General features: G+C 43.8%; 2 protein-coding genes across 3 annotated transcripts; one reads left to right on the forward strand and one right to left on the reverse strand.

The window, feature by feature from the left end:
* The first annotated feature begins 5,827 nt into the window (after positions 1-5,827).
* On the forward strand, positions 5,828-10,836 carry LOC106138121 (uncharacterized). Of its 2 annotated transcripts, none has more exons than XM_060951050.1 (5): positions 5,828-6,139; positions 7,932-8,087; positions 8,489-8,623; positions 8,965-9,044; positions 9,901-10,836. In XM_060951050.1, the coding sequence occupies exons 1-5, from the start codon at positions 6,017-6,019 to the stop codon at positions 10,169-10,171; spliced, it is 765 nt and encodes a 254-aa protein (XP_060807033.1). In that variant the 5' UTR covers positions 5,828-6,016; the 3' UTR covers positions 10,172-10,836. The 2 variants fall into 2 exon arrangements, with proteins under 2 accessions (XP_060807033.1, XP_013194624.2); XM_013339170.2 differs by having other exon boundaries at positions 9,913-10,836.
* A 74-nt stretch (positions 10,837-10,910) lies between these two features.
* LOC132903263 (uncharacterized) lies at positions 10,911-14,610 on the reverse strand. Its single transcript, XM_060951049.1, has 8 exons — positions 14,351-14,610; positions 14,049-14,178; positions 13,742-13,824; positions 13,228-13,401; positions 13,034-13,117; positions 12,338-12,442; positions 11,771-12,237; positions 10,911-10,991 (listed from the first exon to the last, which is right to left on the reverse strand). The coding sequence occupies exons 1-7, from the start codon at positions 14,414-14,416 to the stop codon at positions 12,052-12,054; spliced, it is 828 nt and encodes a 275-aa protein (XP_060807032.1). The 5' UTR covers positions 14,417-14,610; the 3' UTR covers positions 10,911-10,991; positions 11,771-12,051.
* Positions 14,611-14,690: the final 80 nt, after the last annotated feature.

Genomic DNA, 14,690 nt, shown 5'->3' on the forward strand with positions numbered 1-14,690 from the left:
TTAACCTAACCCGCCGTTAACCTAACCCGCCGTTAACCTAACCCGCCGTTAACCTAACCCGCCGTTAACCTAACCCGCCGTTAACCTAACCCGCCGTTAACCTAACCCGCCGTTAACCTAACCCGCCGTTAACCTAACCCGCCGTTAACCTAACCCGCCGTTAACCTAACCCGCCGTTAACCTAACCCGCCGTTAACCTAACCCGCCGTTAACCTAACCCGCCGTTAACCTAACCCGCCGTTAACCTAACCCGCCGTTAACCTAACCCGCCGTTAACCTAACCCGCCGTTAACCTAACCCGCCGTTAACCTAACCCGCCGTTAACCTAACCCGCCGTTAACCTAACCCGCCGTTAACCTAACCCGCCGTTAACCTAACCCGCCGTTAACCTAACCCGCCGTTAACCTAACCCGCCGTTAACCTAACCCGCCGTTAACCTAACCCGCCGTTAACCTAACCCGCCGTTAACCTAACCCGCCGTTAACCTAACCCGCCGTTAACCTAACCCGCCGTTAACCTAACCCGCCGTTAACCTAACCCGCCGTTAACCTAACCCGCCGTTAACCTAACCCGCCGTTAACCTAACCCGCCGTTAACCTAACCCGCCGTTAACCTAACCCGCCGTTAACCTAACCCGCCGTTAACCTAACCCGCCGTTAACCTAACCCGCCGTTAACCTAACCCGCCGTTAACCTAACCCGCCGTTAACCTAACCCGCCGTTAACCTAACCCGCCGTTAACCTAACCCGCCGTTAACCTAACCCGCCGTTAACCTAACCCGCCGTTAACCTAACCCGCCGTTAACCTAACCCGCCGTTAACCTAACCCGCCGTTAACCTAACCCGCCGTTAACCTAACCCGCCGTTAACCTAACCCGCCGTTAACCTAACCCGCCGTTAACCTAACCCGCCGTTAACCTAACCCGCCGTTAACCTAACCCGCCGTTAACCTAACCCGCCGTTAACCTAACCCGCCGTTAACCTAACCCGCCGTTAACCTAACCCGCCGTTAACCTAACCCGCCGTTAACCTAACCCGCCGTTAACCTAACCCGCCGTTAACCTAACCCGCCGTTAACCTAACCCGCCGTTAACCTAACCCGCCGTTAACCTAACCCGCCGTTAACCTAACCCGCCGTTAACCTAACCCGCCGTTAACCTAACCCGCCGTTAACCTAACCCGCCGTTAACCTAACCCGCCGTTAACCTAACCCGCCGTTAACCTAACCCGCCGTTAACCTAACCCGCCGTTAACCTAACCCGCCGTTAACCTAACCCGCCGTTAACCTAACCCGCCGTTAACCTAACCCGCCGTTAACCTAACCCGCCGTTAACCTAACCCGCCGTTAACCTAACCCGCCGTTAACCTAACCCGCCGTTAACCTAACCCGCCGTTAACCTAACCCGCCGTTAACCTAACCCGCCGTTAACCTAACCCGCCGTTAACCTAACCCGCCGTTAACCTAACCCGCCGTTAACCTAACCCGCCGTTAACCTAACCCGCCGTTAACCTAACCCGCCGTTAACCTAACCCGCCGTTAACCTAACCCGCCGTTAACCTAACCCGCCGTTAACCTAACCCGCCGTTAACCTAACCCGCCGTTAACCTAACCCGCCGTTAACCTAACCCGCCGTTAACCTAACCCGCCGTTAACCTAACCCGCCGTTAACCTAACCCGCCGTTAACCTAACCCGCCGTTAACCTAACCCGCCGTTAACCTAACCCGCCGTTAACCTAACCCGCCGTTAACCTAACCCGCCGTTAACCTAACCCGCCGTTAACCTAACCCGCCGTTAACCTAACCCGCCGTTAACCTAACCCGCCGTTAACCTAACCCGCCGTTAACCTAACCCGCCGTTAACCTAACCCGCCGTTAACCTAACCCGCCGTTAACCTAACCCGCCGTTAACCTAACCCGCCGTTAACCTAACCCGCCGTTAACCTAACCCGCCGTTAACCTAACCCGCCGTTAACCTAACCCGCCGTTAACCTAACCCGCCGTTAACCTAACCCGCCGTTAACCTAACCCGCCGTTAACCTAACCCGCCGTTAACCTAACCCGCCGTTAACCTAACCCGCCGTTAACCTAACCCGCCGTTAACCTAACCCGCCGTTAACCTAACCCGCCGTTAACCTAACCCGCCGTTAACCTAACCCGCCGTTAACCTAACCCGCCGTTAACCTAACCCGCCGTTAACCTAACCCGCCGTTAACCTAACCCGCCGTTAACCTAACCCGCCGTTAACCTAACCCGCCGTTAACCTAACCCGCCGTTAACCTAACCCGCCGTTAACCTAACCCGCCGTTAACCTAACCCGCCGTTAACCTAACCCGCCGTTAACCTAACCCGCCGTTAACCTAACCCGCCGTTAACCTAACCCGCCGTTAACCTAACCCGCCGTTAACCTAACCCGCCGTTAACCTAACCCGCCGTTAACCTAACCCGCCGTTAACCTAACCCGCCGTTAACCTAACCCGCCGTTAACCTAACCCGCCGTTAACCTAACCCGCCGTTAACCTAACCCGCCGTTAACCTAACCCGCCGTTAACCTAACCCGCCGTTAACCTAACCCGCCGTTAACCTAACCCGCCGTTAACCTAACCCGCCGTTAACCTAACCCGCCGTTAACCTAACCCGCCGTTAACCTAACCCGCCGTTAACCTAACCCGCCGTTAACCTAACCCGCCGTTAACCTAACCCGCCGTTAACCTAACCCGCCGTTAACCTAACCCGCCGTTAACCTAACCCGCCGTTAACCTAACCCGCCGTTAACCTAACCCGCCGTTAACCTAACCCGCCGTTAACCTAACCCGCCGTTAACCTAACCCGCCGTTAACCTAACCCGCCGTTAACCTAACCCGCCGTTAACCTAACCCGCCGTTAACCTAACCCGCCGTTAACCTAACCCGCCGTTAACCTAACCCGCCGTTAACCTAACCCGCCGTTAACCTAACCCGCCGTTAACCTAACCCGCCGTTAACCTAACCCGCCGTTAACCTAACCCGCCGTTAACCTAACCCGCCGTTAACCTAACCCGCCGTTAACCTAACCCGCCGTTAACCTAACCCGCCGTTAACCTAACCCGCCGTTAACCTAACCCGCCGTTAACCTAACCCGCCGTTAACCTAACCCGCCGTTAACCTAACCCGCCGTTAACCTAACCCGCCGTTAACCTAACCCGCCGTTAACCTAACCCGCCGTTAACCTAACCCGCCGTTAACCTAACCCGCCGTTAACCTAACCCGCCGTTAACCTAACCCGCCGTTAACCTAACCCGCCGTTAACCTAACCCGCCGTTAACCTAACCCGCCGTTAACCTAACCCGCCGTTAACCTAACCCGCCGTTAACCTAACCCGCCGTTAACCTAACCCGCCGTTAACCTAACCCGCCGTTAACCTAACCCGCCGTTAACCTAACCCGCCGTTAACCTAACCCGCCGTTAACCTAACCCGCCGTTAACCTAACCCGCCGTTAACCTAACCCGCCGTTAACCTAACCCGCCGTTAACCTAACCCGCCGTTAACCTAACCCGCCGTTAACCTAACCCGCCGTTAACCTAACCCGCCGTTAACCTAACCCGCCGTTAACCTAACCCGCCGTTAACCTAACCCGCCGTTAACCTAACCCGCCGTTAACCTAACCCGCCGTTAACCTAACCCGCCGTTAACCTAACCCGCCGTTAACCTAACCCGCCGTTAACCTAACCCGCCGTTAACCTAACCCGCCGTTAACCTAACCCGCCGTTAACCTAACCCGCCGTTAACCTAACCCGCCGTTAACCTAACCCGCCGTTAACCTAACCCGCCGTTAACCTAACCCGCCGTTAACCTAACCCGCCGTTAACCTAACCCGCCGTTAACCTAACCCGCCGTTAACCTAACCCGCCGTTAACCTAACCCGCCGTTAACCTAACCCGCCGTTAACCTAACCCGCCCCCCCGGGCAATTTAGTTTATTTAGATTGTATTGGACGTGAAACCACACCGCGTGTTACTTTAGCTGCAGTGCCATCTAGTGACAAATGATCGAAAAACACTAAAAGAGATCTTCAAATCGATTTATGTCGCGTGTCACCCACCCTTTGCCTCGTCAATAAAACGAGATAAAGAAACCCGAAAAAAACAGGCAATGTCAAAGTGTACAAACAAAACCAGAGAACAAAACAAAACAAGGCTGATCCTTTGAGCTGATCTCTATCTTCAAATCGATTTATGTCGCGTGTCACCTTCGTTTTAGGTTTCGAAGCTATTAAAAGAAACTCTTAATCTAATGTATGAGCTCTGCTTTTTTATATACAGATAGACTTTGAATCTAGTAGCTTAATTAATAAAAGTTTTCTACAGGGTAATAAAAAAAAATACATGTTCCCTTAGAGTTATCTCGCTTTATAGTAAAATCCAAAGATTAAGGATTCTTAAAATACCCCGAAAAATCGGAGAGACACCGATAGTCCCGTAATCAGCTGCGCGTAGACTAGACAGATCGGTACTTACATACTATGGCCGCGAGGCGGAGTTCGTTGACCGTTGGACTTCTACCATAACTATTATGAAAATTTGCATTAATAAAGCTAGATCCATAAGTTGCAATTTCTCTTCATACTTTTTCGGCTGAAGACCGTCAAAACACAGAAGTTGTTGAAGGGAATAACTAAACCTAGGCGTTTTAGTCGTCAAAACACAATTTGTTGCGATGACAGGTTAAAACAATAATAAACAATAAAAGAATACCTACGACATGGCGTACGTTTCCAGTTCGTGATAGTTACAAGAAAAATTGATCCTGCGCACATTGCTCCCGCGATAGATGCGTGTGGGCAACTAATTGTCTGGCAGGCAGTGTTGCCAACTATGATTTTGAAAAGGTCGTAGGCCAGATTAGAAAATTACGTAGACATAGTAAAATTTCCAAATGAGAAATACGTAGATCTACGTACTTTTATCTGTTTGAAATGAAGACGTGAATAAAACGACAATTCATAAGACCCTAAAAGTTGCAAACAGTCAGAAGATAGATAAAACTGGTTAAAGATATCTCCGCTAACAAAAATAATAGTAATAAATAAATAAATATTCCAGTAACTAGTCAAGTTTCACATTATCTACATTCTACATATGAAACACCACTTACAGATAATTTAAAAAAGTTTGCTACATCATGGTCATCGATTTATTAAAATTATTTAATTTTATTTCATTTTCAGATTAATTAAATTTATACATATATTAACTAAAAAGTGTAATGTGTTCCTGCATAGAATCAGTCGTGATTTATTTTTAAGCTACTTTTCGTGAAAAGTAAGCCTGTTAGCGTTTTAGTGGAAAGTCTGTTTCTTATGTTCGTCATTTGCGCTATTTCATTCATTCAACTTTTTTCGCGAAAGTAACGGAATTAATGCCCATTCAGTCTAACGACGAGATATGTTATTTTGCAATTGAATAATTTTGATAGAAAATACCTACGTAGATTTTGGGACTAAAGTTTGTTGGTTTGCGTGAAAGGCTTAAAATACGTAGATCTACGTAAAAAGACGTAGAGTTGGCAACGCTGCTGGCAGGGATCGGGCGGAGCGTGCAGGGTACTAGGCGGGAAAGGCGGGAATGCTACGTTTCGGCTCAAAGCGGCGCGTACGTTGGTACCTAGCGATAAAACTAGGTCATTGATTACGTTGCTAACCATTTCTTTTGCGAATCATTATTTTTTATTGGATTTGAACCAATTTTTGTGTAATTTATACTCTTTTAAAGACTTGGCTGCATGAGTTAGTACCCTTTGCCTCGTCAATAAAACGAGATAAAAAAACTAAAAAAAATCAGGCTATGTCAAAGTCTACAACTACAACACAAGTCTAAAAACAAAACAAGGCTGATCCTTTGGGCTGGCTGATTTCTATAAAGTTCGTGCAAAGTTCGTTCTTAATAGAAGAATACCTTATCTTCGATTGTTTAGATGTTTTTCATTTATCAATATTCTTTGTTAACTGTGACGACAGAAAACAGTAGCTTGCTTGTACCCAATGACTTGTGAAATAGTGATAAGGAAAGCGCGCGCCGAGGATGAGCCCTTCAGGGCGGCTCTGATCCGCGGCAGCTTCGCCAGTTATCATCGAGATGCCTTCTTCTTATTCTTCTTTCAAGAAGTAAGTCTTTTACTTCTCCCTTTCACGGATAGACTGAAATAGATTTCTATTGAAATTATTAGCACCTAATGCTCATGTCTGTTTTTCTCTTTAGAATAGAATAGATTTATTTTGAAAATTTGATACAAGGTATCACTTATTGACGACACGTAACTTAAATCTAATTATAACTACCGCTTCCAAAGCGCATGTGTAGAAGAAGCGGCAGAACAAACTACACTGCAGCATATTCATCGGACGTCAATTTACAAATATAGATCTCTTAAATCTAAATTGTGGACCAATGCACATTGTCTACATTAAAAAACATGAATGAATGTAGAACTGATTATGTCAATACGAATATTTCATCAAATAAAATGAAAATAAAGATAAAATAAAATATGTACATAGTTAGGGCAAGGTCGAATCTCTTTGTTTAAGACCGTAGCTAGCTTGAATTGCCCTTTTTTCTAAAATGAAAATAGTTTGTATTTCTGCTGCTGATCCCCAAAGCAGTAGACCATATGACATTAAACTATGAAAATAACTAAAATATACTAGTTTAGCAGTTGCCACATCCGTCAAATGCCGAATACGACGAATAGCGTATGCTGCAGAACTAAGCCTTTTAGAAAGTTTCAAAATGTGAGCATGCCATTTCAAATTTGAATCTAATATTATTCCTAAGAAAGTAGTACTATCAACAAAATCTAATCTTTTACTACTTATACTAATATCCACATTTGCCTGCCGCACATTGGGAAGTGTAAACTTAATGCATTGGGTCTTATTATCTTTGTGTACTATTTCTTTTTTTTATTATGTCTTGTGTCACTTACTGTTCAAGCATTTGTTGAAAAATAGTTAAATGAACTCTTGATGAATTGAAACTGCTTAAGTGGCCAGTAGGTGAAAGAGTTAACCAATATTCATTTTAAATCTAATTTTATTTAATTACCAATTTTATAACGGATTTTATTTCACTTCTAAACAATGTTGTACTGTATCAATGAAAAATGGATGTACTTACAAAGTTTAATACATATATACACTAAGACAGTTATAAGCAGTAGGTGAATTGCTCCTGTGACATGCTGAAGAGATGTGTGCCTGATATTCGTTCAAATAATCCACACACTTATCAAATCTAAGACTTTACTAGGTATTTTATGGTAAATAGGTAGGACAAAATATGGGTACTCAAGCGGGATTTCGAAAGGGAATGGGATGTACGGATCAGGTCTTTTCATTGCGATGCATAGCCAAAAAGTTTTTGGCCAAGAGTAAAAAAGTCTATTGCTCATTCGTGGCGTTAGGCAAGGATGTGTTGCGTCACCGTGGCTGTTCAACCTATTTATGGATAGTTGTTTGACAGATTTGAAAGAGTGAAAGTGGATTAAGGATGAATGAGTCACTCGTCAAATGTCTGCTCTATGCCGACGATCAGGTTATACTGGCGTCATCAGCGGAAGAGTTACAGGAGATGGTAAACTGTATACATGAAGCTTTGAAAGAGAAAGGAATGAAAGTGAACGTAAGTAAAACTAAAACACTGGTTTTTGAATTGGAGAAAGAAATTACAGCATGTAATATTTTGATTAGCAAGTAAAAGAGTTTTTCAAGGATCAAAGTTTACATCAGATGGCAAGTGTGATAGTGATATTAAAAGGAGCAGCAACCTGTCACTATCCAAATATCAATTTTGTGAGTGTGACAACTGTTTTTATACTGCCTTGTTTCTTTAGTATTGTTAGATAGATAGTCTAAATAATAGTTATTTTAACAAAATATCATTATGTGCTGTGTGCAGCTGACGCTGCAGGCGGGCGTGCTGTGCGGCGCGGTGTTGTTCATCTTCTGCGGCGCGGCGCTGCGCTCGCTGCTGCTGGTGCCGCTCGCGCTGGCGGCCGCGGTGGCCGCCAGCGTGTACGTCGCGCACGCCGCCCTCGCCGACAAACGAGTTCAGGTCCGTAACTATCAGCTTGTCACAGTGGGGAAATCATCTTGAGGTAATCTGCATGTGTCACTACAATTTAGCAGGTTTTCCTGTAGTTATGTTAGTTATGGGGTAAATGGGATTACCATTCTTGTATATGCTTTCATAACTACTTTTTAAAATAAAATGTCAAGAGGATCAGATATTTTATTTTATTTTATTTTTAATAGGAAGACCAACAGCTACAAACATAATATAGTAGTAGAAATAAAGCTAGTTAGCAAAGGAGCCAATTAAAGGTCCTCACAAATAAGAAACAAGATAAATAGAAAAAGTTGAACACTGACAACACAAACTTAGAGTTCAAAAAAAATAATAGAAACTTAAAGTAAAAGTTTCATTAATTTTTATTTTTGTTCACCATATTTCAGGAAATGCGCAAGGAAGCCGTGGGTTTCGTAGCGGAGTACCACGGGCCGCTCCCGGCCGACCCGCGGCTGCTGCGGCCGGCCGTGCTGCTGGAGGAAGAGTGGACGCCGCACCACAAAGGGCCAGTGCACACACAGGTTTATACAGCAAATAACAAAAGGGGATTATATTCCGCAAATGATCGTACTTTCTTTAAGGAAAATGGTCCAGAAGTAAATTTTTGTATTCCCATGATAAATTGACCTCCTGGAAAAGTTATTCAATTATATAATGATCTAAGGATCCAATTAAACACAAATTATTATTACAGAAAACCAGAGTTTTATAAGTTTTTTGGTTCCATGTTACTTTGTTGAAGTTAACATTATTGGGATTCTTGTTATAAGTTCAAATCAAACAGCCAGTAGAATACATTTTTCTTGAATTTTTATTAATGAAAGTCCTAATAGGTTTTAAGATATAGTCTTTATATAACCAGGTAGTAGGCACAGCGAGCGTGTCGGAGCTGTGGGGGCCGCAGCGCGCGGGCTGGCTGCACTCGCTCGCCGTACATGATGAGTAAGGGATTTTATTATCTTACTTCTTATTCAGCTAATATTGTGAGCCATATTCCATCCAGGTCGACGTGACTTTACAGACTCGTAGGGTAAACCGTATAGCTATTGCCCACTTAAGGACTTCAAGCACTTTGGCTTCAAACAATAAAAAAAATATTATAAGTTTTAACCATTTATAATTTTTTTCTTATGTCTAAATAGAATCTCCATCAAAGTGTTAACATTTTTTAGTCACAACTTACATGGATTAGAAAAGAATTAAACAAATTAAAAATTATCCAAAAATGTATAGTTATTGCCCACTGCTTACACTAATTGTTCACATCACAGCACAGTAATTGCCCAGTACCTTAAAATGATAAATTAGACTTTAATCTTCTTTCTGTCACTCCTTCTGATGTTCTTCAAAAATGCCTTCACCAACCATCACCTTGCCTATTTTATAAAAAAAGAATTAGAGCGCGGGTTCTCTTCCAAAAACTTTTGCACGGAGTCTAAAATGTCTTCTTTATTTCGAGGAAATTCTTTTCTAGTTGATATTATTATCCAATTCTCCAAACGACTTTCTTCAGACAGTAATTATAGATGAATAGCTGTGCCCGCAACTTCGTCCACGTAGAATAATTATTTTGTGCATTAATGAAGCCCTCAAGGATGAATAATTTTCACATTTTCTATTATTTCTTTGCTCCTTATAGTTACAGTGTGATATTATATAGCCTTAAGCCTTCCTCGATTAATGGTCTATTCAACGCAAAGATAATTTTTCAAAACGGGCAATCACTGCCTGTGGACAATTACTCTCTGGTTTACCCTATATCATTGGTTACCCTGTAAGACACAGAGATGTGACACAGTGATGATGACAGCTGGCGCGGGCGCGGCGCGGGCTCGTGCCTGGTGCGCGCGGCGCGCGTGTGGGCCGCGGCGCGGCGCTGGGCGGCGCTGCACGCGCGGCTGAGCGAGCTGCAGCCCGCGGCGGGACGCACGCTGCGCGCGGCGGGCTTCCGCGCGCGCGCCGCGGGCTGCCGCCGCCTGCTGGGGCCGCACCTCACGCTCGCGCTCTCGCATCTCGTGCTGGACCTCGCCACTACTCATGCTGATGCCGATGCTGAATGTAGACACTGATGCAATCACAGACACGGGCCTTTTACAATATCCTTTGGGCACTTGATAACATATTGACTTATTTGAATTTTATGAAAGTCGGCAAAAGTACTGCATAATAAAAACTTATTGACATCTTTGAAAAGATTTATACATAATTTAGTACTTACAACGTAACAAATAATACCAGGATCTTAACTTACATTTTAAAATTTATGTAATAAAAGAAAAGTGAAAATTAGTTTAAAGTACACTTAATTAACTGCCATGTGCACAGAGAATAGAAATCATACATGAATCTCCAAATTTTATAATCTTTACATTTTATGCCAAATATAAAATTGTGTAATCTTTTAACTACCTTTATATAGAGTAGTAAATAAAAACAGCAAGGCTGTGTCACGTAAGGCTGTAACATAACTAGAAAGTAAACATTTTTGTACCTACTATTATACTGAAGCAGTTATCACACTATCTGATATTTATCTAATTCATAAAGTTTATTGGCTGCTTGAGAGTGTGATCCAAACATCTTTTTATATTTAGTAGAAGAGGGATTAAAGACGGCAGTGTCCAGGAAGTGCTTTAATCATTTCCGGATCCTTAACTTATATTCTCGAATTATTTTTCTCTAATGGAGAACTTTTTCAGATTTTCTATAGTGGATAGTGTAATAATTGCTTCTAAATATACCTAATTTTAAGAATAATAAAAACAAATTTTCTAGAAAGTTTTTTATTCTTATAAAACATAATTATCACAGTAATTGAACAGTCACATAAGACAACGATCAGTTATTGTCAGACAACAAGATCTTCAGTTTGGACGCCGCCACCGCAATCTGGAACAAGGGCCATAGCTTCAGTCGTTTTCGTTATTTATTTATTAAAAAGGGGGGGCAAGTATTCTCAAGTTTTGATTTTAGTAGGTGCAGTGCATTGTATTAACGCAAGAAAATATCACTTTAGAAGAATTCAGGTTCAGTAATTTTAATGGTATTACATAAAAATATATACAGGGTGATTTTTAAATTCAACTGCATAAATTTAACTGTTAAGTGTACTCATCTAAAGGATATTTAAAAACGTAAAAAGAAAAATATCGGTTCATATTTCAGAAAGTACGAAAAAAATAAAAGTATCAAAATCTACGATCCATTCAGCTGAGCGATCTCGACAACTCTGTACTTTACTTGATCTTGATACTAGAAGAATAATTTATTTTTCAGACATTTATTTACATGTTTAGTTTTAATTTCTTTTTGTAGTATTGGTCTTTAATAAAGCGTGTGACGTAGTTTTTGAGGGTTTTTTAAATGTGAAAATGATGACGTTTAATTTAAATAAAAATAGGCTCAAATGGCTTAGAAGCATGGTTATAGTCTATATTTAAAAGGATGCAGTTGTTTTAAATGTCACCCTGTATATTACAACAATCTTCCAAATGTATTGAGAACAATTTTAAAGGTTATATGTTGCAAAATTTTAAAACTCGTGACTACAATTGAAATTCCAGAACGAATATCTGCATAGGTACATATGTAATCCTTCATAAATAATTTGATATAAAAAGTGACAAGGAAGGATCAGCACAAGGCAAAGCTTCCCAGCCACGAGTCACCTTGAGTTCCTCCGGCTGGTGGCGGTCGTTGCCGTCGGCGGGCGCGCGGGCCAGCGCGGCCAGCGCGCGCGCCCGCGCCGCCCGCTCGCGCTCGCCCGCCCGCGGCGCCCGCAGCGCGCGCCCCGCCAGCCGCAGCGCCGGCTCCCGCTGGGCGCGCGCCAGCCGCCGCCAGCCCTGCGCCACCAGCGCCGCCACCTGCGGCAGCGGCAGCGGCTCGCTGGGGACCTGCGGACACTTCCATAAATACCGTGCCCGACTATCAATCTTACTGCCACTTTATTTTATAACAAACAAGCGCTCGCCTGCATCGCGGCGTGGCGGTCCGGCTGCAGCAGCTGCGTGAGCGCGCACTGGCACAGGGTGAGCGCCAGCTGCGGGCGGCCGGCTGCCTGCAGCGCGGTGACGAGATCCAGTCGCCAGCGCGCCTCCTCTAGCGCGGGCACCAGCACACACGCTAGTTTGTGCACCTGCATTGATCCTTTGTTATACATAGTGAGCCACAATTTGTAAGTATTGTTTGAACTGGTAATATAGATGATTCGTGTTCGGATGTAAGTAAAGCAGCACCTGGCGGTCCGCGGCGGCGGCGAGCAGCGCGTGCAGCGCGCGGCGCGCGCGCGGCGCGGGCGCGCCCAGCGCCAGCGCGCTCAGCCACGCGCCCACGCCCACCACCTGCCGCGTGGGTAATACATTACTTATCTCGTTATTCTTATCATTTCAAGGTATAAGTGTGTGGTTTGTTCCACTACATTTCCACATTGAAAGTAGTACAGTACAGGTAGCTTTTAGTACACTTAGGTAATTTTTGAACACCAATTGAATGCTACCTGTATCCAATATAGCGATTAGGACTCACAAAATATACATTTCTTGAAATATGAGCAAAGAGAATGATTTGTGGGCGTCGTGAAGAAAACTGCAGAATAAGCTATGCACTGTATTATCACAACACTTTTACAATATGCACTGATGAACTAACTAAAGGACTCTAAATAATTATAAACAATAAGTTGAACTAAACAACAAACACGAACTTAAATTCCGTTTGGCGCTAATAATCCATTTTTTGTTTCTTTTTTTAAATTTCTTTTGTTTTCCAGCCAGTACTATCTACTAACCAATGAGGTTGTATTTCATTTTCACTGCCTGTTTGAGAAACAATTACAAATTAACTTTATTGCTCATAAAAATATACATTAAGAATATGTTGAGATAAGGCGGACTTATCGCTAAGCAATCTCTTCCAGCCAACCTTTAACATACCTCGTCATCAGTGGGCGACTCCGATAGCGGTCCCCCTTCCTCCCCCGCCAGGCCGCCCAGCCATGATCCCACGCCCGTCAGCAGCTAGAATATAAGTAAAAAATTGTCTATAAGAATACGCGTCATTTCACTTGTGTAGAAACCAAACAAAAGCTACTCTAGCTTACTGACGACTTCAACACCTCGTCATCTACCTCGTCAGTGAGCACGTCGACATCGCGGCCCGCGGTCAGGGCGTCGCTGTAAGCCGCACACAGCGCGCGCGCCGTGTCCGGCAGCTGCTGCAGCACGCGGGCCAGCACCGCGCCCAGCGCCGGCCGCGACTCCGCCGCCGCCGCGCCCGCTGCTGCGCCGCCTACACGCAGCGCCTACAATGCCACTACGGTGTTAATCAATGTATACAGTGTTATTTGTAAAAAGTAAAAAGAAGTAGTCTCTGCCTACTCTTCCGGGAAAAAGGTGTAATTTTATGTAGGTATGTATTTGTAACTTGTAATCTAGATGGCTGTTGCATGTTTTACAACTTGTGCATCACTGAGTAAACAACCAAATACAACCAAAACAAATAGAGAAATATACTATGTAGACAAGGCTACTGGCAGACCGGACACATGCAATTAATGACAAATTATCCTAAGTTTCTTAATCAATTCCAATCAATCTCCATCATCTGTATAATACTAAATACTATTATCAATTGCACAGTACCTCAACGGCTGAAGCCAGTGCTGTCTCTCCCTCCGATCCGCTGGAATCTGAGCGCGAAGGCACTGTGGGTGGAGTATTCTCAGCTGAAATACACATATGGCTTTTTTATTAATTGCAAAAATCCAAAACTACAATATCAATTCTGACAAATCTTGACATGGAGATAAGACTTTAAATTCTCAGGGGATTTGAGTTTCAAGAAGATAAATAGTTATTGATTCATTAAAAATTAAGAAGAATAAGTATGGGATACAACTAGAAGGAAGTGATGAAAATGCGGTCACTCAAAAAGGATTTATGGACTTACCCGAACCGGCTTCGAGTTCCATCTCTTGTAGATCGTGCTGAGCTCTCAGTTGCTGTAATTCCCGCTCGCACTCTTCGGCTCGGGCTCGTTGCGAGGCTAAAACCTCGGCTGATGGCATCGCGAACACAGACTGCAACATAACCATTTTTTACCAATTTTATCATAGCTTGTTCACTTTTACACACATACATGTAGTCATGTCTTTATCCCTTGCAGAGTAAACAGAGCCAACAGTCTTGAAACCACTGAAAGACGACGTATAGCTTTATCACGTATTTATTTCTAAGTTGATGAATATTTACCTCGTCTCGAGAAGATGAATTAACCACAATGGGTGGCAATTCGTCATCGTATTCGTCTTCCTCCATGTCTGTAATTCAATGAGTTATTTATGGCCCTTCCTTCACAAGTGGATCAAAGCAAGAAATCTTCCAGTTTGATTTGAAGTTTTAAAAATCAGGTTCGGTTTTGTTTTGATTTTTGCGGTTGTTTTGTTTTTAATTTATAGTTCATTTCAATTCAATTCGTTGTTTTTGTTTGACAGTGATAGTTATGACCTGATACTGACTGTTTGACAAATTGACATTGACGTTCATACATACTGCAAAGCCTGCTGCACTTTACAATTTAATTTTATTATTC

The sequence above is a fragment of the Amyelois transitella genome, chromosome 23, assembly GCF_032362555.1.
Source record: "Amyelois transitella isolate CPQ chromosome 23, ilAmyTran1.1, whole genome shotgun sequence".
NCBI classification, from domain to species: Eukaryota; Metazoa; Arthropoda; class Insecta; order Lepidoptera; family Pyralidae; genus Amyelois; species Amyelois transitella.

Excerpts from the sequence above, each read along its gene's own strand:
- LOC106138121 (XM_060951050.1), top strand. The coding sequence starts at position 6,017 with ATGACTTGTGAAATAGTGATAAGGAAAGCGCGCGCCGAGGATGAGCCC. Across the intron at positions 6,140-7,931 it reads TCTTATTCTTCTTTCAAGAA|CTGACGCTGCAGGCGGGCGT; the intron begins GTAAGTCTTTTA and ends TGCTGTGTGCAG. Across the intron at positions 8,624-8,964 it reads AAGGGCCAGTGCACACACAG|GTAGTAGGCACAGCGAGCGT; the intron begins GTTTATACAGCA and ends TTATATAACCAG.
- LOC132903263 (XM_060951049.1), bottom strand. The coding sequence starts at position 14,416 with ATGGAGGAAGACGAATACGATGACGAATTGCCACCCATTGTGGTTAAT. Across the intron at positions 14,179-14,350 it reads ATTCATCTTCTCGAGACGAG|TCTGTGTTCGCGATGCCATC; the intron begins GTAAATATTCAT and ends GTTATGTTGCAG. Across the intron at positions 13,118-13,227 it reads TCGACGTGCTCACTGACGAG|CTGCTGACGGGCGTGGGATC; the intron begins GTAGATGACGAG and ends CTTATATTCTAG.